This window comes from Saimiri boliviensis, chromosome 1, assembly GCF_048565385.1.
Source record: "Saimiri boliviensis isolate mSaiBol1 chromosome 1, mSaiBol1.pri, whole genome shotgun sequence".
Taxonomy (NCBI): Eukaryota; Metazoa; Chordata; class Mammalia; order Primates; family Cebidae; genus Saimiri; species Saimiri boliviensis.
The window spans coordinates 147027074-147053924 of record NC_133449.1 but is presented as its reverse complement, the minus strand read 5'-3'; the positions used below and the strand labels follow the sequence as shown (position 1 = coordinate 147053924).

General features: G+C 43.9%; 1 protein-coding gene across 5 annotated transcripts in view; it reads left to right on the top strand.

Annotated features, from left to right (window-relative positions):
- The window catches only part of WDR59 (WD repeat domain 59), a 137245-nt gene that overhangs the window by 33325 nt on the left and 77069 nt on the right, over nt 1-26851 (top strand). For all 5 annotated transcript variants that reach the window (XM_074406368.1, XM_010350625.3, XM_010350624.3 and 2 more), the window contains 5 exons: nt 2245-2330; nt 3981-4061; nt 6205-6242; nt 10427-10515; nt 14432-14548. In XM_074406368.1, coding sequence (XP_074262469.1) covers nt 2245-2330; nt 3981-4061; nt 6205-6242; nt 10427-10515; nt 14432-14548 — 411 coding nt within the window. The remainder of the gene's footprint in view (nt 1-2244; nt 2331-3980; nt 4062-6204; nt 6243-10426; nt 10516-14431; nt 14549-26851) is intronic.

Below are 26851 nucleotides of genomic sequence, written 5' to 3'. Positions count from 1 at the left end.
GCAATGGCACGATCATGACTCATCATAACCTCCGCCTCCTGTGTTCAAGCGATTCTCCCAAGTAGCTGGGGTTAAAGGCATGTGCCACCATACCCGGCTAATTTTGTATTTTTAGTAGAGATGGAGTTTCTCCGTGTTGATCAGGCTGGTTGCGAACTCCTGACCTTGTGATCTGCCCACCTCAGCCTCCCAAAGTGCTGGGAATACAAGCATGAGCCACCGTGCCCGGTCAGGTCAAGTCCTACTTTTAACATTCAGTCTTTTATCTTCTAAGCCTTGCTTGCCTCATCTATAATGTGGGGGATGATACCCACTGTGTGTGTGCTGGAAGAGGTCAGAGGCCAGATTCGTTAAGGTGGACTGGCACTAGCAGACCCTCCAGAAACGGTAGGGAATATTATTAGAAGATGAGGGAAGTTTTCTTTTCATTCCTATTCTCATTGGAAGCTATTTTGAATCCTAACCTTTTCACAAGAATCTTACCTTTTCAATATGGAAACTGGTATTTCAGGATAAAAATCTCAGAATTCTATACATCTGTCTGTCTCTGAGCTAAAATGAAAATCAGTCTATTATGTATATATCAGTTCAGAAATTATTAAGTGGCCTGCTATTGTTCTCAGTCTCTTGGTAATCTTTATCACTTTCAGTGTGTTTCATAAACTCATGATATGTAGGGAGCCTTTGCTGTTTGGTTGTGTTAAATGTGAAATGTACTTTGATGGAAGTTTCTTTTCCGTTGTACCTGTGGTTTCTTCTGGTTCATTTTCCCCGTCTCTTTCTGCTTAACCCATTGAGAAATTAAATATAGGCACATTTCAAGGAGCGTTGAATAATTTTCTTTTCTAGGACACCCTTTTGATGGTCTTTCTTCTTTCTTTTCTTTTCTCTCTCTTTCTCTTTCTTCCTCCCTCCCTCCTCTCTCTCTTTCTTTCTTTTCTTTCCATCCCCTTCCTCTCCTTCCTCTTTCCTTCTTTCCTTTTCTTTGCCTCCCTCCCTCCCTCCCTCCCTTCCTTCTTTCTCTTGCTGTGTCACCCAGGCTGGAGTGCAGTGGCACAATCATGCCTTACTGCAGCCTCGACCTCCCAGGCTCAAGTGATCCTCCCACCTTGGCCTCCCAAGTAGCTGGGACCACAGGCATGTGCCATTTTTATTTTATTTTTATTTTTGTAGAGACTTCATTTGGCTATGTTGCTCAGGCTGGTCTTGAACTCCTGGGCTCAAGCAGTCCTCCTGCCTTGGCCTTTCAAAGTGCTGGGATTACAGGGATTACAGACATGAGCCACCACACCCAGCCTCTTTCTTCTCTCTTGTGCACCTGTGGTTGTTGGTGTTTTTTGTTTTTTGTTTTTTAATGGAGTCTTGATCTTTCACCCAGGCTGGAGTGCAGTAATGCGATCTCGGTTCATTTCAACCTCCACCTCCCGGGTTCAAGCAATTCTTCTGCCTCAGCTTCCTGAGTAGCTGGAATTATAGATGTGCAACATCACGCCCAGCTAAGTTTTGTATTTTTAGTAGAGGTGGGGTTTCACCATGTTGGTCAGGCTGTTCTGGAACTCCTGACCTCATGATCCTCCCACCTCGGCCTCCCAAAGTGCTGGGATTAGTGGCGTGAACTGCCACGCCCAGCTGCACCTATGTTTTAAAAGAGTCATAGGACCCAGGTATGGTGGCGCAGTCCTGTTACCTTAGCTATGCTAGACGGTAAGGCAGGGGGATTGCTTGAGGCCAGGAGTTCTAGAAAAGCCTGAGCAATATAGACCCTATCACAGGAAAAAAAGAAAACAAACAAACAAACAAACAAAAAAACCTGCGGTAGGTGGACTCTGGGCATTTGATCGGGGTAGGGTGAGGTGGAGACATCCAGTATGCCAGCAGCTGGAGAAGACAAGTGTGTGACCTTCAGAGGGAGGAGGTTCCTCTGGTGGCTGGGACATTTTCCTGGCCCATGAAGCTTGTGTGCAGAAGTGATTCTGCACCTTCAGTTCAGCTGTGACTGTTCAAGATATCTTAAGATAGTCCTGCCTTTCCATTTTGAGATTCACAGACCTACATACTGAGCTGAAGTTAGCTCAAGCTAATGTTAATTGTGCTTATTTCTGATGGCTTTTTAAAAAAGAGTTCAGCCTGAAGGATCTCTGCCATGCGTGAGATCCCTGGCTTCTTCTTTTCCGCCTTAAACTGACTGGGGCAAGAGCAGCTACCCCAGTGTGCACGCCTGTGGCCTTCTTCCCTTCCTTTCAGAGTAACCAACGGGTGGACCTTTACAAGTGGAAAGACGGCAGCGGGGAAGTTGGCACAACCTTACAAGGCCACACTCGTGTCATCAGGTAGGCACCTCCGCAGCTCCTTGGCTGGCTTGCTTTGTCACAGTCCCCTGGGGAGAGAAATGATGATGCGGTCCTCCTTGCCTGGCCTGACCCTCTGTGTTGCACAGGCCCTGGGTGGTCAGTGCGTTATTTGCATTCACTGGGATGATGGTGAAGAACACAGTGAAGAACAGCTGGCATTTAGGAAGCTCCATCATGTAGCTGTTGACCCCCATCGCAGACGACATCCTGGACATCTCAGTTCAGAGTAAAGGATTAGAGCTGATTTTTTTGGTGGGGATGGAGTCTCGCTCTGTTGCCCAAGCTGGAGTGTAGTGGCACGGTCTTGGCTCACTGCAACCACTACTTCCCGGGTTGAAGTGATTCTCCTGCCTCAGCCTTCTGAGTAACTGGGATTGCAGGCACACGCCACCACGCCTGGCTAATTTTAATGTATTTTTTAGTAGACACAGGGTTTCACCACGTTGGCCAGGATGGTCTAAAACTCCTGACGTGAAGTGACCCACCTACCTCGGCCTCCCTAAGTACTGGGATTACAGGCATGAGCCACTGCGCCTGGCTTAGAGCTGATTTTTCTCATGGGAGTGGAGGAGGTTATTCAGCAGAATCCCCCAGTTCGTGATCAGTGGTGCCTGGGAGGACATGGAGATGTCAGGGAGTGGCCCTTGGCTCTTTCTCCAGTAGCAGTAGGTTCCCACACAGAGCTCCTGCATCACAGTTCATTACCCAGGGGCACAGCTGCCTCCCAGTTGAGGACTTCCAGTTGGTTTTGAGTGTTCCTTGATCCACTCTTTCCCTGGGTCACTGTTTCTGGGCTAAGCTGACCTGGAAGTGCTGGGAAAGGTGGGATGTTTGGGTGGGGTGGAATGTGCCTGTCTAGGAAGGAGAGCAGTGGGAGGGGACGCCGCAGGCTTTTGGCCCTGTCTGGGTGCTGCCTGGCAGTGTGGTGCTTTGCCGCTGCTTAAGGATGTTAGCTTTAACCAAGGTGCCTGTGGTGGAATTTGATTTAGAAAATGGTAACTCAAAGATTACTACGTGTATTTTTCTTTTGTTTTGTCTATTTAGAGAAGAAAGGTTTTGTTTTGTTTTATTTGAGATGGAATTTCACTCTTGTGGCCCAGGCTGGAGTGCAGTGGCACAGTCTCTGCTCACTGCAACATCTGCCTCCCAGGTTCAAGCTTTCTCCTGCCACAGCCTCCTGAATAGCTGGGACTACAGTTGCCCATCACCACACCTGGCTAATTTTTGCTTTGTTAGTAGAGGCGGGCTTTTATCATGTTGGCCAGGCTGATCTTGAACTCCTGACCTCAAGTGATATGCCTGCCTTGGCCTCCGAAGTGCTGGGATTACAGTCATGAGCCACTGCACTCAGTCCAGAGAGAGAAAGTTTTAAGTTGAAGCACTCCATTTCTTTTTTGGAAGCAGGTGTTAATGTATCTGGCAACTATTGGGCGAAGGACCCGACAGTTACTTCCAAACTCATGTTCATTCCCAAGGAACTTTGGAGACTCCCAGCCTCAACCACATTAAGAAGTCCATCAACAGTGGCATTCTGAAGCCCCTGGAGACTGGATGTGCTAGTGCTTTGGACCTGGACTCTGAATTTTTTTTTTTTTCTTTTCTTTGTTCTGTTTGTTATTTGTGTCCCAGCGACTTGGACTGGGCAGTGTTTGAGCCAGATCTCCTGGTTACCAGCTCTGTGGACACCTACATCTACATTTGGGATATCAAGTAAGAACAATTAGGCGGTGTAACCACTTGGTTGAGGGTGATTTGGGACCTTTGCTTTAGCGATCAAGTGTCTTACTGGTTTCCCCTTGACACAGACTTTGAGCCCAGGATTTGAGTGCAAATATATTATTTGGGAGTGAAAGACACGGTTATAGGGGGATGGAGATGAGAGCTAAGACCTCTCTAGGCAAGACCTTAAGGAGAATTCTTCCCTAGTCAGATTCCTTCCTCCCTCCCCCACCCCCTCCCCTCTCCCTCTTTTTCACCTTCCCCCTTCCCTCCTGTTTTTGTTTTCTTCCTGTCTTTCTTTCCTTTCTACTTTCTTTCTTTTTTTTTTTTTTTTTTTTTTTTTTTGAGACAGAATTTCGCTCTTGTTACCCAGGCTGGAGTGCAATGGCGCGATCTCGGCTCACGGCAACCTCCGCCTCCTGGGCTCAGGCAGTTCTCCTGCCTCAGCCTCCTGAGTAGCTGGGATTACAGGCACGTGCCGCCATGCCCAGCTAATTGTTTGTATTTTTAGTAGAGACGGGGTTTCACCATGTTGACCAAGGATGGTCTCGATCTCTCGACCTCGTGACCCACCTGCCTCGGCCTCCCAAAGTGCTGGGATTACAGGCTTGAGCCACCGCGCCTGGCCTTCCTTTCTACTTTCTTTACTTTCTGTTTTTTGAGACAGGGTCTTACTCTGTCACCCAGGCTGGAGCGCAGTGGTGTCATCTCAGCTCAGTACCGCCTTGAACCCCTGGTCTCAGGGAATCCTCTCACCTTAGCCTCTTGAGTAGCTGGGACCACAGGTGCTTGCCACCATGCCCAGCTAATTTTTTTTTTAAGATGTAGTCTCACTCTGTCACTCAGGCTGGAGTGCAGTGGCATGATCTCGGCTCACTGCAACCTCCACCTCCTGGGTTCAAGTGATTATCCTGCCTCTGCCTCCCGAGGGGCTGGGACTACAGGTATGCGCCACTATGCCCAGCTAATTTTTGTATTTTTTAGTAGAATCGGGGTTTCACCATATTGAACAGGCTGGTTTTGAACTCCTGACCTCGTGATCTGCCCACCTCGGCCTCCAAAGTGCTGGGATTATAAGCATGAGCCACTGTACCCAGCCTAATTATTATTTTTTATTTTTTTTCTGTAGAGACAGAGTTTTGCTCTGCTGTCGGGCTGATCTCAAACTCTTGGCCTCAAGCAGTCCTTCTACCTTGGTCTCCCAAAGTGTTGGGATTATAGGTGTGAACCATTGTACATGGCCTGTAATTTGTTTTTTCTCTCTTTCCCTTTCCTTTCCTTTCCCTCTTGTCATCTTGGCTGGAGTGCAATGGCACAATCTCAGCTCACTGCAACCTCCACCTCCCGGGTTCAAACAGTTCTCCTGCCTCAGCCTCCCAAGTAGCTGGGATTACAGGCATATACCACCACACCTAATTTTTGTATTTTTTTTTTTTTAATAGCGACATGGTTTCTTCATGTTGGCCGGGCTGGTCTCGAACTCCTGACCTCAGGTGATCTACCTGACTTGGCCTCCCAAAGTGCCTCCTAAAGTGTTGAGAATACAGGCGTAAGCCACTGCACCTGGCCTTGTTTTCTTTGGATAAAACTCTGCGATTTGAAATTAAGACATGGCCTCACTGAAGTGGCTGAGGAAGTTGATCTACCTCAAGGGAAGCAGGTCTCTCATTACACCTCTTTTTTTTTTTTTTTTTTTTTTTTTTTTGAGACGGAGTTTCACTCTCCTTACCCAGGCTGGAGTGCAATGGCGCGATCTCGGCTCACTGCAACCTCTGCCTCCTGGGTTCAGGCAATTCTCCTGCCTCAGCCTCCTGAGTAGCTGGGATTACAGGCACGCGCCACCACGCCCAGCTAATTTTTTGTATTTTTAGTAGAGACGGGGTTTCACCATGTTGACCAGGATGGTCTCGATCGCTTGACTTTGTGATCCACCCGCCTCGGCCTCCCAAAGTGCTGGGATTACAAGCTTGAGCCACTGCGCCGGGCCTTACACCTCTTTTTAAGGCCCTCGCCGCAGATCTCCCAACACCATCCCACTGAAAGGAAAGCAAAGAAATGTGTGCAAAGGGTGAAGAACACCAGGTGGCTGGTGGTGTGTATATCGGACATTTGACTTTTTATTTTTATATTTCAGAGACACAAGGAAACCCACCGTTGCACTGTCTGCTGTTGGTGAGTGTATGCTTCTCCTGCCTCACCCTGGCGTCCCGATGTGTCTTCATTTTATTCCTTCCAGTTCTTTCCGTTCCTTCCTATTCCTTGCCCTCTCCCTCTCTGACCACCTATGCCCAGGCTGTGCCATGGCTGAGTGGACTTGTAAGTCCCATGTTGTTGGAAGGGGCTTACTTTAGGCTGCTCGCAAAAGCCACAGTTAAGACTGTTGGGTGTGGAGGAGGACCTCATTTCAGAGTCCAAGGACAAGAGGCAAGTTGATTTGATTGTAACCTTTTTATAGTGGAAAATTTCAAACATTCTGTAAAAATAGGGAGAAGAAAATGAACTGCCTGTGTTCATCATCGGCTTCAACACCTGTCATCATACAGCCAGTTTTACTTTATCTTTTCCTCCACCCACCATTTCACCTCCACCTTCATCCTCCTTGTGATTTTTTTTCTTTTTTGAGACAGAGTCTCGCTCTTGTTGCCCAGGCTGAAGTGCAGTGGTGTGATCTCGGCTCACTGCAGCTGCCGCTTCCCAGGTTCAAGCAATTCTCCTGCCTCAGCCTCCCAAGTAGCTGGGATTACAGGCACCCACCACCACGCCTGGGTGATTTTTGTATTTTTAGTAGAGACAGGTTTCACCATGTTGGCCAGGCTGGTCTGCAACTCCTGACCTCTAGTGATCTTCCTGCCTCAGCCTCCCAAAATGCTGGGAGTACAGGCGTGAGCCAACATGCCCGGCCCCCTTGTGATTATTTTGAAGCTAGGTGTCATATCATTTCTTCAAGTATTTTAGTATATATATATATATATATATATTTTTTTTTTTTTTACAAAAGAAGACTCCCTGAACAAAAAAGTAACCACAATACCATACTTAAAAATACCTAACATACTGAAAAATATTAAAAGTAAATCTTCAGTATCATCAAGTATCTAAGCAGTACTCAGATTTCTCCAATCTTCTCTCTTTTTAGTTACAAATTGTTTGAACAATGGTTTGAATAAGAATCCAAACAAAGTCCATACTTGGAAGTGGTTGATATATTTCTCATCTTTTTAAGTCTTTCTCCTTCTTCTTTTTGGATGTGTGTTGTTCTTTTCCTGAAGTTTATTAAAGCAATGGTTTATCCTGTAGTTTCTCCCCAATTAGATTATGCTGATTGTGTGTATGGTGTCGTTTAACATGGATGAACCAAGTCCTTTAAGTTACTTTCTGATCTGCCTGTTCTCATGGCTTAGTTGAAACTGACCGTTTCTGGAATTCTCAGTTGGGGCTACCAGGGAATATTCCCACCACTTCCTGAGAGTAGAATGTGGAATAGAGCTGGTATAACTTGGCTGGGTGCAGTGGCTCACGCCTGTAATCCCAGCACTTTAGGAGACTGAGGTGGGTGGATCATGAGGTCAGGAGTTCAAGACCAGACTGGCCAAGATGATGAAACCCTGTCTCTACTAAAAATGCAAAAATTAGCCAGGCATGGTGATGGACGCCTGTAATCCTAGCTAATAGGGAGGCTGAGGCAGGAGAATTGCTTGTACCTGGGAGGTGGAGGTTGCATGAGCTGAGATCGTGCCATTGCACTCCAGCCTGGGTGACAGAGAGAGACTCTGTCTCAAAACAAACAAACAAACAAACAAACAAAAAACTGGTATAACTTATTCAGAGGGATAAAACTGAATTGTCAGTATTTTGGCATCCTTTTTAAAAGCATGTATTATCTATGTGTTCAGTCCTGTCCCTTTGTATCTCCTTGGTGCATTGGAACACACATTTGGTGTTTGCTCTGAAATGGTTGCTGTACATAGTTCTTTTTCCCTCTGTATCCCCATGCCTTTTTATTTAAAGGCCTTTAGCATCATGATTGTATTAAGCAGCTGGATGAATGATTTGTGAAGTTAGAAACCACTTCTTTCTTTTTTTTCTTTGAGACAGATCCTCACTCTGTCATCCAGGCTGGAGGGCAGTGGCAGAATCTCAGCTCACTGCAACCTCCACCTTCCGCGTTCAAGTGATTCTCCCACCTCAGCCTCTTGAGTAGCTGGGATTTTTTGTATTTTTAGTAGAGACAGAGTTTTACCATGTTGGCGAGGCTGGTCTCGAACTCCTGACCTCAAGTGATCCACCCACCTTGGCCTCCCAAAGTGCTGGGATTACAGGCATGAGCCACTGCGCCTGGCTGAAACTGGTTCATTTTTTAGCTTACTTGTTCTCATTGTGTTTTTTTTTTTTTTTTCTGTTACAGATCTTTGTGACAAATGGAAGTAGGAGACTTCTTTCCTTTGTATTCAGTGTGGTTTCTCAGTGGTGGCAGAGCTACCCTGGGGTAAAAGAGGAAAGTGAGAGGCTTGTGGACCTTGATAAGCTGCTGGATCTAACATTCCCCGAGTGGTGCAGCCTTGGGTACTGCCTGCTCCCCAGAGTCTGTGGTCCTCATCTTTCAGGGGGCACATTATTTATGCCCTTTGGGGTACAGAGTCACGTTGTGACTTTGTATTCTCTGTGTCTGGGAGCTCTCATAGCTTGGGACCTCCATTTGACCCTGGTATAATGATTTTTTTCTTTTTTTGACATGGCGTCTTGTTCTGTTGCCCAGGCTGGAGTGCAGTGGCACAGTCTTGGTTTACTTCAGCCTCCCCCTCCTGGGTTCAAGCGATTCTCCTGCCTCAGTCTCCTGAGTAGCTGAGATTACAGGTGCACACCACCACACCTGGCTAATTTTTGTATTTTTAGTAGAGAAGGAGTTTCGCCATGTTTGCCAAGCTGGTCTTGAACCCCTGACCTCAGCTGATCCACCTGCCTTGGCCTCCCGAAGTGCTGGGATTACAAGTGTGAGCCACCACGCCTGGGCCCTGGTGTAATAATCATCTTGATAAAGCAGGTTGCATTTGGGAGTTCCCAGGGTCCTTTGGGAGCCCTCCCGTTCTGATGCCCCCCCACTGAGAAAGATGTGTTCTCTTGGACACTTAAGTAACTCTGTCAAGAGGAGGTAGAGCAAGCTCTTCTCAGTCACTTTCTCCTTCAGCTGGTATCTTTTCTTGCAAATAAACTGCACCTCCTAATACTCTTTATTGCTTCATCTTCACTGGTCTCCACTATTTGTTCTTAGATGACTTAAGATATCCTATGTGTCAAGAAAGAACATGACCAATAGCCTCACCAAAACCAACAACATATCCTTGGACAGGACCTAGTTCTAGGCCTAATGCTCCATGTCCTGCTAGGTTCTGAGTCCTTGATCTGTCATACTCTGGGCTTCTTGGATCAGGTAGCTCTCCAAAGCCGTGGATCTACTATGGGTCTCCCCAGTAATAAACACCAGGCAGAGGGAAAAGTATCACAGCAGTAATGTCATGTGTGCTGTGAGGGAGGACAGGAGGAGGCAGGAAGGAGTGCTGTCAGTTCGGTTCTGGTTTGGTTCTGGATTAATGATTCATTTTTAACAGTCAGCCAGAAGTGTCACTATGTCCCAATTTTCTATATGTCTCAGCTCTTTCTGGCCTCTCACATTATGCATCCTGTCTTAAGTAGTTCTTTTGTCACTAATGTATCAATGACACTCTCTATTGGCAGAGAAGGAGAAGAACTGAGGTCACACACTGCCAAGGGGGTTCCCTTTCCCTGATCAATGTGGTGCCAGTGGCCATGGCTGGCAGGGAGATGGGGTATGGAGAGCTTGTAATCCTTGAGGCAGAATTGGTCAACAGTGGGGCTTATTCTGTAGCTGATCTTCAGCTAAGGCTGTGTTTATCTAAGACTGTTGCTCAACAATTTAACAAAAAGAAGGCGCAGGCCTGAGAGCTGAGGCTTTTCTGATTAGGAGTGTGAGCAGGTGTTATTTGGGGATGAGAAAGGGTTAGGTTGCATGACAAGTCAATTACCAGCCAGGAGTGCCATGCTTAACTGCTGCTCTCTAAGAAACTAGGTTCTCCTGCTGCATCTGCTCAGAGTAACCTGTAGATTTTTTCCCTGAGATTATTTCCTCAATTAGGTGACTATGATCCTGTTCCCATGTGTTAATTCAGTTATTTTTTGGCTTCGTTTCATCTGGAATAGTGGAGTTGGTGCAGTCATAGAAACTTAAAGGGTTCTGGGCTTATTCAGCCAGAACTCATTATCCAGCTCCCTGGCTGTGCTCCGCTCTGCTTCCAAAAGCACCAAGGGCAGCAGCTTTCTTCCCTGATTTTTCTTTGCAGCGGGTGCCTCCCAGGTCAAATGGAATAAAAAAAATGCTAACTGCCTTGCCACCAGCCATGACGGCGATGTGCGGATATGGGATAAGAGGGTGAGTAATCTCTTTTTCTCCCCTTCGTTGGTCTTTGATCCCTCCCGGAGGGTGTGAAGATGATTTTATGAGTGCCAGGACTTGGCTTGAGAATCTGGGAACCCTGTGCAGCATGGTAAATGGTCATTTTAAGCTCATAGTACCAGATGACATTTGTGTCTCAATCCAATGTTGAAGGAAGATAGGGAAGTGAGACATTAGGACCAGTGGTTGAAGAAAATCAGCCCCGTTTTGCCACTTCCTGATTGTGACACCAGTTAAGCCACTGCACTTCTCTTAGCCTCAGTTTCCTTCAAAATAAGATAATAACAATGTGTGTATCCCTGGCATTAAGGTGTGGAGCTTAATGCTATCTTAGACTTGCCAGCAGTCTTCTTATCCCTGCCTGTTTGCAAGGTGAAATGTTATTGTTCTTGGACATCTGCCATCCTGAGTACTTCCAGTAATGATGAGTGAGGCAGGGCACTCATTATGCTTAAATTTCCCCTTACAAGCCTAGACATCCCATCAGCCCCAAAGTTGCCTGCACATCAATCATATGTTCTCACTGCAGCAGCCTGTAGACACCTAGGGATGGAAACAGTGGCGGGTCCTTAGCTGTGACTAGAATGGAAAGTCTACTGAAATTGGTCGTGTTGGCCTCAGTGAGGGTCATGGTACAGGGAAAAGGCCTCCCCCGCATTTTACTCCCAGACCGTTGGGTAATAATGAACAGAGCGGTCACTGCCATCGGACCTGGGTGTAAATCCTGCTTTCTGCCTGTGAGACCTGGGGCCAGAGATGTTCAGGCGTTGTGGGGAGGGCTTGTTCTGGGATGTCCCCGTTGTATTCTGACTGCTCCCTTCCCTTTGTACATTTGAAAGAGAAGTGGGAGGTGGAGCAGAGATTAGGCATGGCACATCCTGTATGCTGCATTAGGCTCCAGGACATGCTATGGAAGCCTTGTGTGGCAGAAGCCCTCTGCCTTACGTAGCTCTTAGGTGAGAAGGTGATTCCGTAGAGGTTGGGCAGGTGCATCTTATTATTATTATTATTTTTTTGAGACAGTCTTGCATTGTCGCCCAGGCTGGAGTACAGTAGCGCGATCTTGGCTCATTGGAACCTCCACTTCCCAGGTTCAAGTGATTCTCCCGCCTCAGCCTCCTGAGTAGCTAGGATTACAGGCCTATACCACCATGCCCAGCGAATTTTTTTATTTTTTTTAGTAGAGACGGAGTTTCACCATGTTGGCCAGCCTGGTCTCGAACTTCTGACCTTAGGTGATCCACCTGCCTTGGCCTCCCAAAGTACTGGGATTACAGGTGTGAGCCACCGCGCCCAGACAGTACATCCCTTTTCTACACATGAGTAAACCAAAGCACAATTTGCTGCCAAAAGTTGAATCCAGGCAGGCTGGTTCTAGAGACAGCACTGTTTTTTGTTTTTGAAACAGTCTCCCTGTCTCCTAGGGTGGAGTGCAGTTGTACAATCGTAACTCTCTGCAGCCTCACAGTCCTGGACTCAAGTGATCCTCCCGAGTTAGCCTCCTGAGTAGCTGAGACTACAGATGTGCACCATCATGATGGGCTAATTAAAAAAAGTTTTTTGTGTAGAGATGAGAATCTTACTATGTTGCCCAGGCTGGTCTTGACTTCTGGTCTGAAGTGATCCTCCTGTCTTGGCCTCACAAAATGCTGGGATTACAGGTGTGAGCCACTGCACCCAGCCTGGAGACGGCACACTTAACCTCATTGACTAATGCTAATTATGGAAGTAATACCTGCTCTCTGTAGAAAATATAAATGAAAAAATAAAAATCATTAATAGTCCTACTACCCAGAGACAATTGCTAACCTTTTGGTGTTTTCTGTTCCTATGCTTTTTTTTTTTTTTGAGATGGAGTTTTGCTCTTGTTACCCAGGCTGGAGTGCAATGGTGCGATCTCGGCTCACCACAACCTCCGCCTCCTGGGTTCAGGCAATTCTCCTGTCTCAGCCTCCTGAGTAGCTGGGATTACAGGCATGCGCCACCATGCCCAGCTAATTTTTTGTATTTTTAGTAGAGATGGGGTTTCACCATGTTAACCAGGATGGTCTCGATCTCTTGACCTCGTGATCCACCCACCTCGGCCTCCCAAAGTGCTGGGATTACAGGCATGAGCCACCATGCCCGGCCTGCTTTTTTTTTTTTTTTTTTTAACTTAGTTTGTCATACCATGTACATAGTTGTGTACACTTTTTTGTTTGACACTACAACAGATGCATTATCCTTGTGCTATAAGCTCTTTCTAACTTTCAGTGGCTACATCATATGTATCATCTTATGGTGTCACATAGCTGTAATATGTGATTCATTTCATTATTGCTCTTTTGTTGATCATTTATGTTTTTTCTGGTTTTCTAGTGTTTCAGATAACATCAGGATGAACTGCTTTTATATCTAAAGCTTTCTATGAGTTTGGATTATTCTCTTAAGACAGGAAAAATTGTGGGCTAGGCACAGTGGCTCAAGCCTGTAATCCCAGCACTTTGGGAGACCATAGCAAGAGGATTGCTTGAGGCCAGGCGTTTAATACCAATTTGGGCAACATAGCAGGACTACATTTCTTCAAAAACATACAAAATTCAAAAAAAAAGAAAGGAAAAATTTTTTTTTTCTTCTTCATATGAGCTGTGGCTTTGTTGTAGAAAATTTTAAGTCTCTGTATAAATCTTGCCAAATTTCTTCCTAAAAGGGTTGTACTGTTTTGGCCAGACATGGCTCACGCCTGTAATCCCAGCACTTTGGGAGGCCAAGACAGGCGGGTTGCCTGAGGTCAGGAGTTCGAAACCAGCCTGACCAACATGGCGAAAGTGCGTCTCTGCTAAAAATACAAAAATGAGCTGGGTGTGGTGGCAGGTGCCTGTAATTCCAGCTACTCGGGAGACTGAGGTAGGAGAATCGCTCGAACCCGGGAGGTGGAGGTTGCAGTGAGCCGAGATGGCACCACTGCACTGCAGCCTGGGGGATACAGTAAGACTCTGCCTCCAAAAAAAAAAAAGGTTGTACTGTTTTATATGCACTCTGATAGTGACAAATGGAGCCTCAATAGCATTCTTTACAAATGTCTTCTAATTTGCCAGCTTAAAAAAATCTTGTTTTAATGTATATTTCCGAGGTTTCCTTCAGCTTTATTTTCTATATGCTTATTAAGCATGTATTGTTTTCTTTTGTGATGTGCATTTATTCTCCTTCAGAATATTAGGCACCAGCCCTTTAAGATGGATGGTTTTACCCTCTTCTTGAAGCTGGGTCCGTTCGGTTGTCTCAGCCCCTCTTCTTGGGTGATCCTGAGGAAAGGGAGTGGGAATTGTCAGATTGCACTATTAACGTGTGAGGCTGGGCATGGTGGATCAGGCCTGTAATCTCAGCACTTTGGGAGGCCAAAGCAGGTGGGTCGCTTGAGCCTAGGTGTTCAAGACCAGCCTGGACAACATGCAAAACCCCATCTCTACAAAAAAAATACAAAAAATTAGCCAGGCATGGTGGTGCGCACCTGGAGTCACAGCTACTTGGAGGGCTGAGGCGGGAGGACTGCTTGAGCCCAGGAGGTTGAGGCTGCAGTCAGCTGTGATCATGCCACTGCACTCCAGGCTGGGTGACAGAGCAAGACTCCGTCTCAAAAAAGGGGGTGAAAAGCGCCCACTACCTTGTATCCTTCTTTAAAGTGGGAAGATGTGAGGCTCACAGGGGCATTTGCAGAGCACGTGAAGGAGAATTGGGGAAATGTTTTGGTGATGGTGTTTTGTTTGGCTTAACCAAAACAAAGTCTGTGAAGGATAGAAACAGTATCTGGTAGTATTTTTGCATCCTCACTCAATAGCTAGCAAACTTTTACATGGTAGATATGCAATGAATTCTTTCTAAATCTGTAGCATTCGGTGCTGATCTGTTGCAGAAACCCAGTACAGCAGTGGAATATCTAGCAGCCCACCTCTCCAAAATCCATGGCCTGGACTGGCACCCAGACAGCGAGCACATTCTTGCTACCTCCAGTCAAGACAATTCTGTGAAGGTGAGTGGCACCCGTGGGGAAGTTGGAGAAGCAGTGTCAGGGTGGCATCAGGGATGTATGGTTCCACCTTGGAAGGAAAGCTACAGTACGTTAGCATAGTATGTATTTCACGGGTGCATGTGCTTCTTGGGCAACTGAACACGTAAATTTGGTTATGTTACCAGCCAGATGCAACAGAGCAAGACCCAACATGGTGCTGTTCATTGTAACCGTGTTACGTCATGACAGCAGAGTGACATGCCGTAGCATCTCCTCTGATACGGCTCTTAGAATTTGTTCAGAAGGTTTTTGTCTTTCCCTTTGTGAAAGGAAGTCAGAGACAAAAGTACTTAGAAAGGGAAATAAGTTGGTCAGGCGCAGTGGCTCATACCTGTAATCCCAACACTTTGGGAGCCAAGGCAGGCAGATCACTTGAGGTCAGGAGTTCGAGACCAGTCTGGCCAACATGGTGAAACCTGGTCTCTACTAAAAATACAAAAATTAGTTGGCCATGGTGGCGCATGCCTGTAGTCCCAGCCACTCAGGAGGCTGAGGCACAAGAACTACTTGAACCCAGGAGGCACATGTTGCAGTGAGCCGAGATTGTGCCACTGTGCTCCAGCCTGGGTGACTGAGCAGGATTGCCTCAAGAAAGGGAAAGATGTTTACTTGCAAAGAAGCTGCAAGGAAGTCATATATGCATAACAGAGATACAAGTAAAGGAGAAACGCCTGCAGAGTTGTTAAGGTTGCAAAGTTGACAATTAGTCTGTTCCCGGTGGAAAAACAGCTGCTTCCTCCCATGTTTATCATATGTATAAGGTTCTGACATTTTCAGACATCAGCAGTGCGCGATTCAGAGATACAGTCATTTTATTAATGATTGTCTAACTTGCAGGAAATGCTCAAGATCTTATATGTTTCAGTAAACTGATTATTTTTAGTGTATCACAAGTACAGCGTGTTTTGTTTGCCTTTCCTCTCTGGCACATGATGTTCACCCTTGGGCAGAATGATGGCAGGGCAGAGACATCTTTGCTCCAGTAGTTCCTCCTTGTGGTCAGGTCTCTGTCTCTAAGGGCAGGGGTTTGACCATAGCAGTTGGATTAGCAATTTTATGATTCAGTGTCATTTATTTAATGCTTTGTTGTATTTATATAGTCATGTTTGACATCTTTGTGATATGATTGGCAAAACTGTAGTCATATAGTAAGTTAATAGTTAACTTCTGTCTTGAAGTTTATAAATCCCTTAGGGTTGTAAGGTTTTTTTTTTACTGTGCCAGACATGACTTTTGTTTGTTCATATTGCATTTGTTTTTTTTTTTTTTTTTTTTTTAAAAGACGAGGTTTCACCATATTGGTCAGGCTGGTCTTGAACTCTCGACCTCAGGTGATCCACCCACCTTGGCCTCCAAAGTGCTTGGATTACAGGCATGATCCACTGTGCCTGGCCTAGGGTTTTTTGTTTTTATTATTATTATTATTTTGAGACTGAGTCTCACTCTGTCATCCAGGCTGGAGTGCAGTGGCACAATCTTGGCTCACTGCAGCCTCTGCCTCCTGGGTTCACTTGATTCTCCTGCCTCAGCCTCCTAAGTAGCTGGAATTACAGATGTGCGACACCATGCCTGGCTAATTTTTGTATTTTTAGTAGAGACGGAGTTTTATCATGTTGGCCAGGATGGTGTCAAACTCCTAACCTCAAGTGATCTGCCTGCCTCGGCCTCCCAAAGTGCTGGGATTACAAGCATGAGTCACCATGCCCGGCCGCATTTGGATTTTTGTCCCCATACCCCAGTCAGCTTGTCTCCCAAGTTCAGGAATCAGAAACCATCCAGTTCAACTCCACCTCTTTCTCTGAGATGCTCAAGTTTGTTGCTATTCAGTGACATCTTTCCTACCTGTTGAGGTTGGGGTTTCATAGGTAATAAAGCAGGTAACAGCCAGTTTCCTGGGAGGACTTGATGGGCCTTGTCTCCCCATACAAAGCCTTCTCTGTTCTTTACCAGCAGGCTTAGCTTATAATTGAAATGAGATTTTTGGCATGATATTTGATTTATTCCACTATATCCTGGAAGCAAGACAATTTTTACTGAATGTATGTCAATAGCATGATCATAAAAAGTGAAGAGACTTAGAAAAGGGACTTTGTATAACATTCAACCATTATTTTTAGTAGATAAGGATCAATATGTGTAATTTTTCTACATAATCATTCTTAAGTTTATATGACAATTTATTAGCTCATTATTTATATTAATAATTTTTATTATATTTTTATTTTCTGAATTCTAAGGGGTCAGTTGGAGCAAGGTACCACTGCATGTGTATTTCATTTCAGTTTGTAAATTAAAACAGTTAAGTTGAAGTTTAGGGATAGATCAAGAAGAAAGAAAAGAATTTTTCATGTGTGGCTCTTAGAAATAGAACATTAACTACAGTTAAATGAGGTCGTATTATTTTATATAATCTGTATTTTCCCTGATCTTGCGTTAACAGCAGTCTATTTCACAGAATTGCTGCCTTCTACACAAAAAGGATCCTAGAAATCCAGACATAGTCCCTTGGTTCGTTCTTTTTTTTTTTTTTTGAGAAAGAGTCTTATTCTGTCACCCAGGCTGGAGTACAGTGTCACGATCTTGGCTCACTGCAACCTTTGCCTCCCGGGTTCAAGTGCTTCTCATGTCTCAGCCTCACCCAGTAGCTGGAATTACAAGGGTGCACCAACATGCCTGCCTAATTTTTGTATTTTTAGTAAAGATGGGGTTTCACCATGTTGGCCAGGCTGATCTCAAACTCCTGACCTCAAGCAATCTGCCTGCCCCGGCCTCCTAAAGTGCTGGGATTACAGGCATAAGCCACTGTGCCTGACTACCCTTGGTACATTCTGATGAGAAACATGTACCTTTGAGTCTGTTTCCTAGGGTATCAACACTCAAGGAAGCCTGGTTCTTTTTTGACCAAGGCTCTTCTGATATTTCTTTATATCTCTCTCTTTCTCTGGATAGATATGTACATATCTGTATGTGATATTTCTATCTGTGTAGAGAAATATAGATCTACATAGAGAAAGATATAGATATGTACATATGTATACATCTTTATATACAGATACAGATATGTACATATTTGTATCTACACATAAAGAAAATATATATATTTTGTCTTACCATGTTGTCCAGGCTAGCCTTGAACTCCTGGGCTCAAGCAGTCTTCCTGCCTAAGCCTCCCAAAGTGCTGGGTGGCATTACAGGCATGAGCCCCACACCTGGCCCCTGATACTTCTTCAGAGAACTTTCTGATCTGTAGCTTGTAGCAGGAACCCTTTGGCAAGGGTAAGTGAAAAGGAGGAATTATCTATGAATGGGAGGATGGAGTGTCTCCGGTTAATTTGTAATAACTACCTGTATCAGACTGAAAGCTTGAAGTCTTCTGTTTGCAAATGACGTGTAATCATTTTGTAAGACTGCATCAGTGATTGCCTTGAGAGCAAGAGCATGTTATGAACAGTGAGAAGGTTGTCAAATCTCCAGGGTCCTCTAATTGAGCCCATAAATTGCATAATCATCACCAGCTGGTGAGCACATTTAATCTAGAAACAGTCTTTATTTTTTTAAATAAAAGGATTAATCTTGCTAACAGTTACATGCCAGTCTTTGTACCTGAACATGAATATGTTTCTATCGAAATTGAAAAGTAAACAGTTGCTGAAATGCATTCATATGAACAACATTTTTCTTGTGTTTAATGAATCTGGGGAGGTTGAACTTTTCTTTGCTAGCCTTCCACGTACTGTGGATTTGATAATAGGGCAGTGTGCAGAGTGTGGAGCTCATTAAAAATCTGGAGAGTACCAAGGATACCTAATTATTTTGAGTATCATTCCTTTTATAAGTTGAGGGGAGAATTACAGTTTACCCTGTGGCCATCTGGGAAACCAAAAAATAAGTTGAAAAGATATTTTGACCATTTTATGATTTTGAACATAGGACCTGAATTTGGCAAGAAAGAATAGTCAGATAAGGGTCTAAAGATAAGAAATGGCTGGGTGTGGTGACTCACGCCTGTAATCCCAACACTTTGGGAGGCTGAGGCAGGTGGGTCACCTGAGATCACGAGTTCATGACCAGGCTGGCCAACATGGCGAAACTCTGTCTCTACTAAAAATACAAAATTAGCTGGGCATGGTGGTGCATGCCTGTAATCTCAGCTACTGAAGAGGCTGAGGCAGGAGAATCACTTGAACCTGGGAGGTGGAGGTTGCAGTGAGCTGAGATCACGCCACTGTACTCCAGCCTGGGCAACAAGAGCTAAACTGCCTCTTAAAAAATAAATAAATTAGTGGCCGGGCACGGTGGCTCAAGCCTGTAATCCCAGCACTTTGCGAGGCTGAGGTGGGTGGATCACGAGGTCAAGAGATCGAGACCATCCTGGTCAACATGGTGAAACCCGATCTCTACTAAAAATACAAAACATTAGCTGGGCATGGTGGCACGTGCCTATAATCCCAGCTACTCAGGAGGCTGAGGCAGGAGAATTGCCTGAACCCAGGAGGTGGGGGTTGCGGTGAGCCGAGATGGCGCCATTGCACTCTAGCCTGGGTAACAAGAGCGAAACTCCGTCTCAAAAAAAAAAAATTAATTAATTAATTAATTAAAATAAAGAAATGAGTACAGTCTTGATATAGAGTGACACTAAAGTTAAATACAGCAGAAGTGACAAAAAGTATTAAAAATGGTAGTGTTTTTAAAAAATAAGGGACTTTAGGCACATGATTCAGGAGCTTTATGAAAAACAAAAAGTAAGTATTTTGGTGAACCCCTGTTCTCTGGGTGTAATATAAGTTTTTACTGTTTTAAACAAATGATGTGCTCAGAAATCAGTTGCTGTTTAAATGGAAAGAAAACCTACATCTTAGGTGTTGTTTTGTTTTTTAGAGACAGGGTCTCACTGTGTCACCCAGGCTGCGCTATAAGCGGCATGATCACACCTCACTGCAGCCTTGAACTCTTGGGATCAAGTGATCCTCCCACATCAGCCTCTCAAGTTGCTAGGACTACAGGTGTATGCCACCATGTCAAATTATTTTGTCTTTTTGTAGAGATGGGGGCTTGCTGTGTTGCTGGGCTGACATTTTGGTTTTATTCCTTTTGTGCACTATCCATACAATGTTTTGCAGAAAAGTCTTTTCTACAAAGCATTTCTGTTTTATAAGAAAATCCATAGCATTTGGCCAACTTTGTCAATGTGAAACATAAGATAAAATTATTCCATTTTTCTCCTTGATAAAGCAAGAAACACGTTTGTTATCTTCCAAACACATCCTCATGCAATCATAGATAATATTTGACATTCTTAAAGCAGTGGAAGTAATCATGTTTACTCATGTGATCAAAAGATATTTGTAAATCCTTTAACCCTATTAACTGTTAAATAGTCAATAAAGTATCAAGACTGGGTCTGGTGGCTCATGCCTATAATTCCAGCACTTTGGGAGGCTGAGGAGGGAGGATCACTTGAGCCCAGGACTTGGAGACCAGCCTGGCCAACATAGTGAGACCCCACCTCTACAAAAAATAAACAAATTAGCTTGGTGTGATGGTGCATACCAGTAGTCTTAGCCACCCAGAAGGCTGAGGTAGGATCGCTGGAGCCAAGGAAGTTGAGGTTGCATTGAGCTATAATCACACCACTGCACTCCAACTTGAGTGACAGAGTGAGACCCTATCTCAGATAAATAATAATGTATCAAAATAAGGAGCAAGGATGTGTGTGTATGTGTGTGTGTGTGTGTAAAAATTGTGTTTCATAATTCAATTTAACAATTTCAAAAGGTGTCCTTGGCTAGCTCATCATGCCTGTAATCCTAACACTTTGGGTGGCTGAGGTGGGAGGATCCCTTGAGGCCAGGAGTTAGAGATGAGCCTGGACAACATAGTGAGACCCTATTTCTAAAAAAAAAAAAAAAAAAAATTAGCTGGACTGGTAGCATGCATCTGTAGTCCCAGCTACTCAGGAGGCTAAGGCAGGAGGATTGCTTGAGCCCAGGAGTTCAAGGCTGCAGTGAGCTGTGATCAAATTACTGCATTCCATTCTAGGTGACAGAGTGAGATCCTATCTTTTAAAAAAAATGCATAGACATAAATTCAAAGGTTATTCATTAATATTAGTTGAAGGTCAAAATTAATCTAAATTAAGCTGATATAACACAGAAATAAAAGTTTATGTTAAGAGTTTGTTAGAGAAATATTAAACATATTTACCTTGATACTGTAATGGAATAGCTAAGTTGTTGTTTTTTCTTTCTTTCTCTTTTTTTTTTTTGAGACAAGATATTGCCTTGTTATGTAGGCTGGAATGCGATGGCATGATCATGGCTCACTGCAGCCTGGACCTCTTGGGCTCAAACGATCTTCCCATGTCATCCTCCAGAGTAGCTGGGACTACAAGTGCAAACCACAATGCCTGGCTGGCTTTTTTGTTTTTTGTAGAGTTGGGGTCTCCCCATGTTGGCTGTAGACTTAAGTTCTTGTGATCTTTGGTACTATAAAAAGTTCAGCCAGGCACGGTGACTCATACCTGTAGTCCCAGCACTTTTGGAGGCTGAGGCGGGCAGATTGCTTGAACTTAGGAGTTTGAGACCAGCCTGGGCAACATGGCAAAACCCCATCTCTACAAAAAATGCAAAAAACTAGCCAGGTGTGTTAGCAAGCACCTGTAGTCCCAGATACTTGGGAGGCAAAGGTGGGAGAATTGTTCAAGCCTGAGAGGTCGAGGTTGTATTAAGGCAAGATTGTGCCACTGCACTCTACAAAGGGAGACGGTCTTTCAAAAAAAGAAAAAAAAAGGTGATAAGAGCAAACACTTTTTAAAAAGCATCATTTGTTATTATTCATTCAATTTAATATAATTTTTACATTTTAATAATTTTAAACATTTTGTGGAAATGACAACTCCTATAATCCATGAAAACAGTTATGCAATTTAGGATGTTTAATTAAGCTTTCCATGAGAAAATAAACCCAAGACTTATTTAAGTTAGAATAGTATGTTAAAATCAATATTTACACTGTGATAAACCTGAACTTTTTTCTTTTCTTTTCTTTTCTTTTTTTTGGAAACGGAGTCTCGCTATGTCGCCCAACCTGGAGTGCAGTAGCGTGATCTCAGCTCACTGCAACCTCCTTCTCCTGGGTTCAAATGATTCTCCTGCCTCAGCCTCCCAAGTAGCTGGGATAACAGGTGTGCATCAACACGCTTGGCTAGCTTTTTCATTTTTAGTAGAGACAGTTTCACCACGTTAGCCAGGCTGGTCTCAAACTCCTGACCTCAGGTGATCCACCCGCCTCGGTCTCCCAAAGTGCTGGGGTTACAGGAGTGAGCCAGTGTGCCTGGCAGAACTTTTTTCTATGTTTATGTATTATTTAAAACCAAAACTTTCATAAAGTTTGTTTTAAGTTACTGGTGTTTTCTTCATTTTCGTTTTATTTGATTTTTGTGTTTTATTTTTTAACCTGTTGTCAAGCTTCTCGTTTTACATCCTAGCGTCCACAGCCGTTAATTTAACTCACTGCTAATTTTTCCCTGAGGTACAGCTTCAGCAAGCATTTGAGACTTTTCTTTTTTCTGTTTCCATTTTTAAAAAAGAAATTTATGGGTAACTAGTAGGTACGTATATTTATGGGGTACATGAGATCTTTTCATACAGGCATATAAAGTATAGTGATCACATTAGGACAAATTGGGTCTCCATCACCTCAAGCATTTATCATTTTTTTTTGTGTTGTAAACATTCCGATTATACCCTTTCATTTATTTTTAAATGTCCAATAAATTATTGTTGACTGTAATCACCCAGTTGTGCTATCAAATCCTGACTCTTACTCATTCTGCCTAGCTATATTTTTCTAGCCATTAACCATTGCCACTTCTGGCTCCCCCCACCCTGCCCCACTGCCCTTCCCAGCCTCTGGTAACCATCATTCTGCTCTCTTATCTTTTTGAGTTCAATTGTTTTCATTTTTAGCTCCCACATGTGAGTGAGAACACAAAGTTTATTTTCTGTGCCTGGCCTATCTCACTTAACATAATGTCCTCTAGTTCCTTCCATGTTGCAAGTGATAGGATTGCATTATTTTTCATGGATGAATTGTACTCCATTGTGTATATATACCACATTTTCTTTTCCATTCGTCTGTTGATGAACACTTAGGTCACTTCCAGACCTTGGCCACTGTGAATAATACTGCAATAAATATGGGAGTGCAGATGTCTCTTCATTATACTGGTTTCTCTTTGGGGTATATACCTAGCATTGGTTGCTGGATCATCTGATAGTTCTATTCCTTGTGTTTTGAGGAATCGCCATACTGTTCTCCATAGCGGCTGTACTAATTTACATTCCTACCAACAGTATATGAGGGTTTCCTTTTCTTCACATCTTTGCCAGCATTCATTATTGCTTGTCTTTTGGATAACAGCCATTTTAACCAGTGTGAGATGAAATCTCATTGTAGTTTTGATTTGCATTTCTCTGAAGATCAATCATATTGAGCATTCATATACTGTTTGCTATTTGTATGACTTCTTTTTTCTTTTCTTTTTTTTTTTTTTTGGTGAAAAGATATGCATATATTTAGAATTAGCCAGCAGTTTAGATGATCCCAATTTTGTTGGCAACATCCAAAGCATCGTAATCAGGAGCCAGTCGAACGTACGCCTTCTTCTCTCCATCAGCCGAATCCTGGTGTCGACCTTGGCCACATCAGTGTCGTAGAGCTTCTTCACAGCCTGTTTGAGCCGGCGCTTGTTGGCTTTGACATCCACAGTGAACACAAGTGTGTTGTTGCCTTCTCTCTTCTTCATGGCAGACTCAGTGGTCAGCGGAAACTTGACAGCATAGTGGTCAGGCTTGTTTCTCCTGGGGGTGCTCTTCCAAGCATATTTGGGCTGCCTCAGGAGTCACAGTGTCTTGGGCCGCTGGAAGGTGGGTGACATACAGATCTTCTGTTTTTTGTGGCTGTGGACACCTTTCAACACTGCCTTCTTGGCCTTTAAAGCCTTTGTTTTGCCTTTGGTTTTAGGAGAGGCAGGAGCTTCCTTCTTCGCTTTCGACACCATCTTGTGAAAAGGGCTGTATGTCTTTTTTTAAAAGATGTCTGTTCAGATCTTTTGCCCATTTTGTAATTGGATTATTAGATTTTTTTTCCTATTGAGTTGCTTGAGATCCTTATGTATTCTGGTTATTAATCTCTTGTCAGATAGTTTGCAGATCATTTCTCTGAGTCTGTGTATTGTCTCTCTCTCTCTCTTTTTTTTTTCTTTTTTTTGAGACAGAGTCTTGCTCTGTCGCCCAGGCTGGAATGTAGTGGTGTGATCGCAGCACACTGCAACCTCCACCTCCTGGGTTCAAGCGATTCTTGTGCCTCAGCCTCCTGAGTAGCTAGGATTACAGATGCACACCACCATATTCAGCTTATTTTTGTATTTTTTTTTTTCAGTAGAGCTGGGGTTTCACCGTGGTAGCCAGGCTGGTCTCGAACTCCTCACCTCAAATGATCTGCCCACATTGGCCTCCCAAAGTGCTGGGATTACAGGTGTGAGCCACTGTGCCCATTTCATTGGAGTATTTTAGCATTTTTAAATAGATTATTGTAAAACTAAGGAAAATTACGTAACTTCTTTCTCTGTAGCTTTTCCATGGAAGGCAAATCTGGCCTTATGAGAACAGGGAAAAAAGCTGGACGTAGTAGCTCATACCTGTAATCTCAGCATTTTGGGAGGTTGAGGCAAGCAGATCACTTGAGCCCAGGAGTTCAAGACCAGCCTGGGCAACATAGGAAGGCTTATCTCTACAGAAAAAAAGAAAAAAAATCTGGGTGTGCTGGTGTATACTTGTAGTCCTATCTACTCATGAGGCTGCTGAGGCAGGAAGATCACTTGAACTGGGAGGTCAAGGGTGCAGTGAGCCATAATCCTGCCACTATACTCCAGCCTGGGCTACAAAGTGAGATCCTGTCTCAAAACAAAGTGAGAGGCCGGGCGCGGTGGCTCAAGCCTGTAATCCCAGCACATTGGGAGGCCAAGGCGGGTGGATCACGAGGTCAAGAGATCGAGACCATCCTGGTCAACATGGTGAAACCCTGTCTCTACTAAAAATACAAAAAAATTAGCTGGGCATGGTGGCGCGTGCCTGTAATCCCAGCTACTCAGGAGGCTGAGGCAGGAGAATTGCCTGAACCCAGGAGGCGGAGGTTGCGGTGAGCCGAGATGGCGCCATTGCACTCCAGCCTGGGTAACAAGAGCGAAACTCCGTCTCAAAAAAAAAAAAAAAAAAAAAACAAAAAAAACAAAGTGAGAAAGAAAAAAAGAAAAGGGAAATAAAGGAATCCTTGATACTTTCCTCTTCAAGTCCAGCATTTGGTTCTTTAATACACATCTCATGTGAAATAGAAAAGATATTTTGAAAAAACAGCCATGGAGTAAAGTTTTTCTTGCTGTTATAAAGTGTGTCCCTTGGACTGAAAATGAGAAAGCTGAGATTTTTTTTTTTTTTTTTATGAGCAGCAAATCGAAAGCATTAGAAGTTTTATTTTTTTTTTTCTTCCTATAATTTTTTCTTTTTTTTGAGATGGAGTCTCACTGTGTTGCCCAGGCTGGAGTGCAGTGGCACAGTCTCAGCTCACTGCAGCCTCCACCTCCCAGGTTCAAGTGATCCTCCTGTGTCAGCCTCCCAAGTACCTGCGACTACAGGCACCTGCCACCATGCCCTGCTAATCTGTGTATTTTTAGTAGAGACAGGCTTTTGCCATGTTGGCCAGGCTGATCTTGAACTCCTGACCTTAGGTGTTCCATCTGCCTCAGCCTCCCAAAGTGCTGGGATTATAGGCGTGAGGTACCATGCCTGACCTCTTCCTAGAAATTCTCGAGTTCTCTCATTTTAGGTTTAGCTGCATGATTATTAGTCTTCATAGTGAATCAAAACAGGGATGCCATTAATTTGAACAGTTAGGCCATTTAAACTTTTCAATCTAAATCACTAATTTTTTTTTGGAAGTAGGCAAAATTACGTGTTTGCTCAGAAATGATTGCATTCACCTCTTCCCACACACACAATAGAAGACCCTCATCCAGCCCTCAGGCAGGCTGGGGAACTGAGCGGGAGTTTACAGCTGGGTGTTTGCCCGTTCATTATGTTCTGTACTTTGTAATAGTTGTTCATTCATACTGCGCATTAAGTAGAGGAACAGCTAAGATTTATTAACACCTCATTGTTGGCACATAGAATACCCCCTTGCATTCCAGCTTGGCTCGTTTGGATATTTCTTTGGAAGATCCTAATTTTCTTTTGAGACGAGAAAAAGTCACCCACTTAGAACTCTTGAGATTTTTTAGAAGGTAATGAAACTCCAGACAGTCATTTCCGTTTCCATTCAGGCTTATTCACAAAATTATTAACCAAACCAAGCAAAACCTTTGGAAAGTCTCTTATCTTGCTCTAAAACCATGTAAAACCAGTTTTAAAACATTTTGAATATTTTAGAGTTTCATAAGAGATTTTGGGGCCTATACTTTTTTAACTCTCTAAAAGTTTTGAAACAGAGAAGCCAGTTTGAGAGTACCTGTGTGGGTCAGCCCCTTCTACAGAAAAGTTTATGATTATTAAAGGCCATTATGAAAACTGGTTTCTTTTGTAAGAAGGAGGAAAGTAGTTCTTACATTTGTGGCTTGTTGGCTGTCTTCACTTTGGGGAAATTTTCAATCATTATTTTCTCTTCAAATATTACTTCTGTTCCATTTCTTCTCTTTCCTTTCCTCTGGAACAATAATTATACATCTGTTAGACTTTTTTACGGTGTTCCATATAGTCTGATAAAATTTTTCTTTTCTTTTTTTGAGACTGAGTCTTGCTCTGTTGCCCAGATTGGAGTGCAGTGGCATGATCTCAGCTTGCTGCAACCTCTGTTTCCCAGGTTCAAGCAATTATCCTGCCTCAGTTTCCCCAAGTAGTTAGGAGTATAGGTTTGTACCACCACGCCCAGCTAGTTTTTGTATTTTTAGTAGAGATGGGGTTTCACCATGTTGGTCAGGCTGGTCTCGAACTCCTGACCTTGTGATCCTCCCACCTCAGCCTCCCAAAGTGCTTGGATTACAGATGTGAGCCACCGCACTCAGCCAATTTTAATTTTTTTTGTTAAAAATTTTTTTTGAGACAGGGTCATGCTCTGTTGCCCATGCTGGAGTGTAGTGGTATGATCATAGCTCACTGTAACCTTGAACTCCTGGGTTCAATTGATCCTCCCACTTCAGCGTCCCAATTAGCT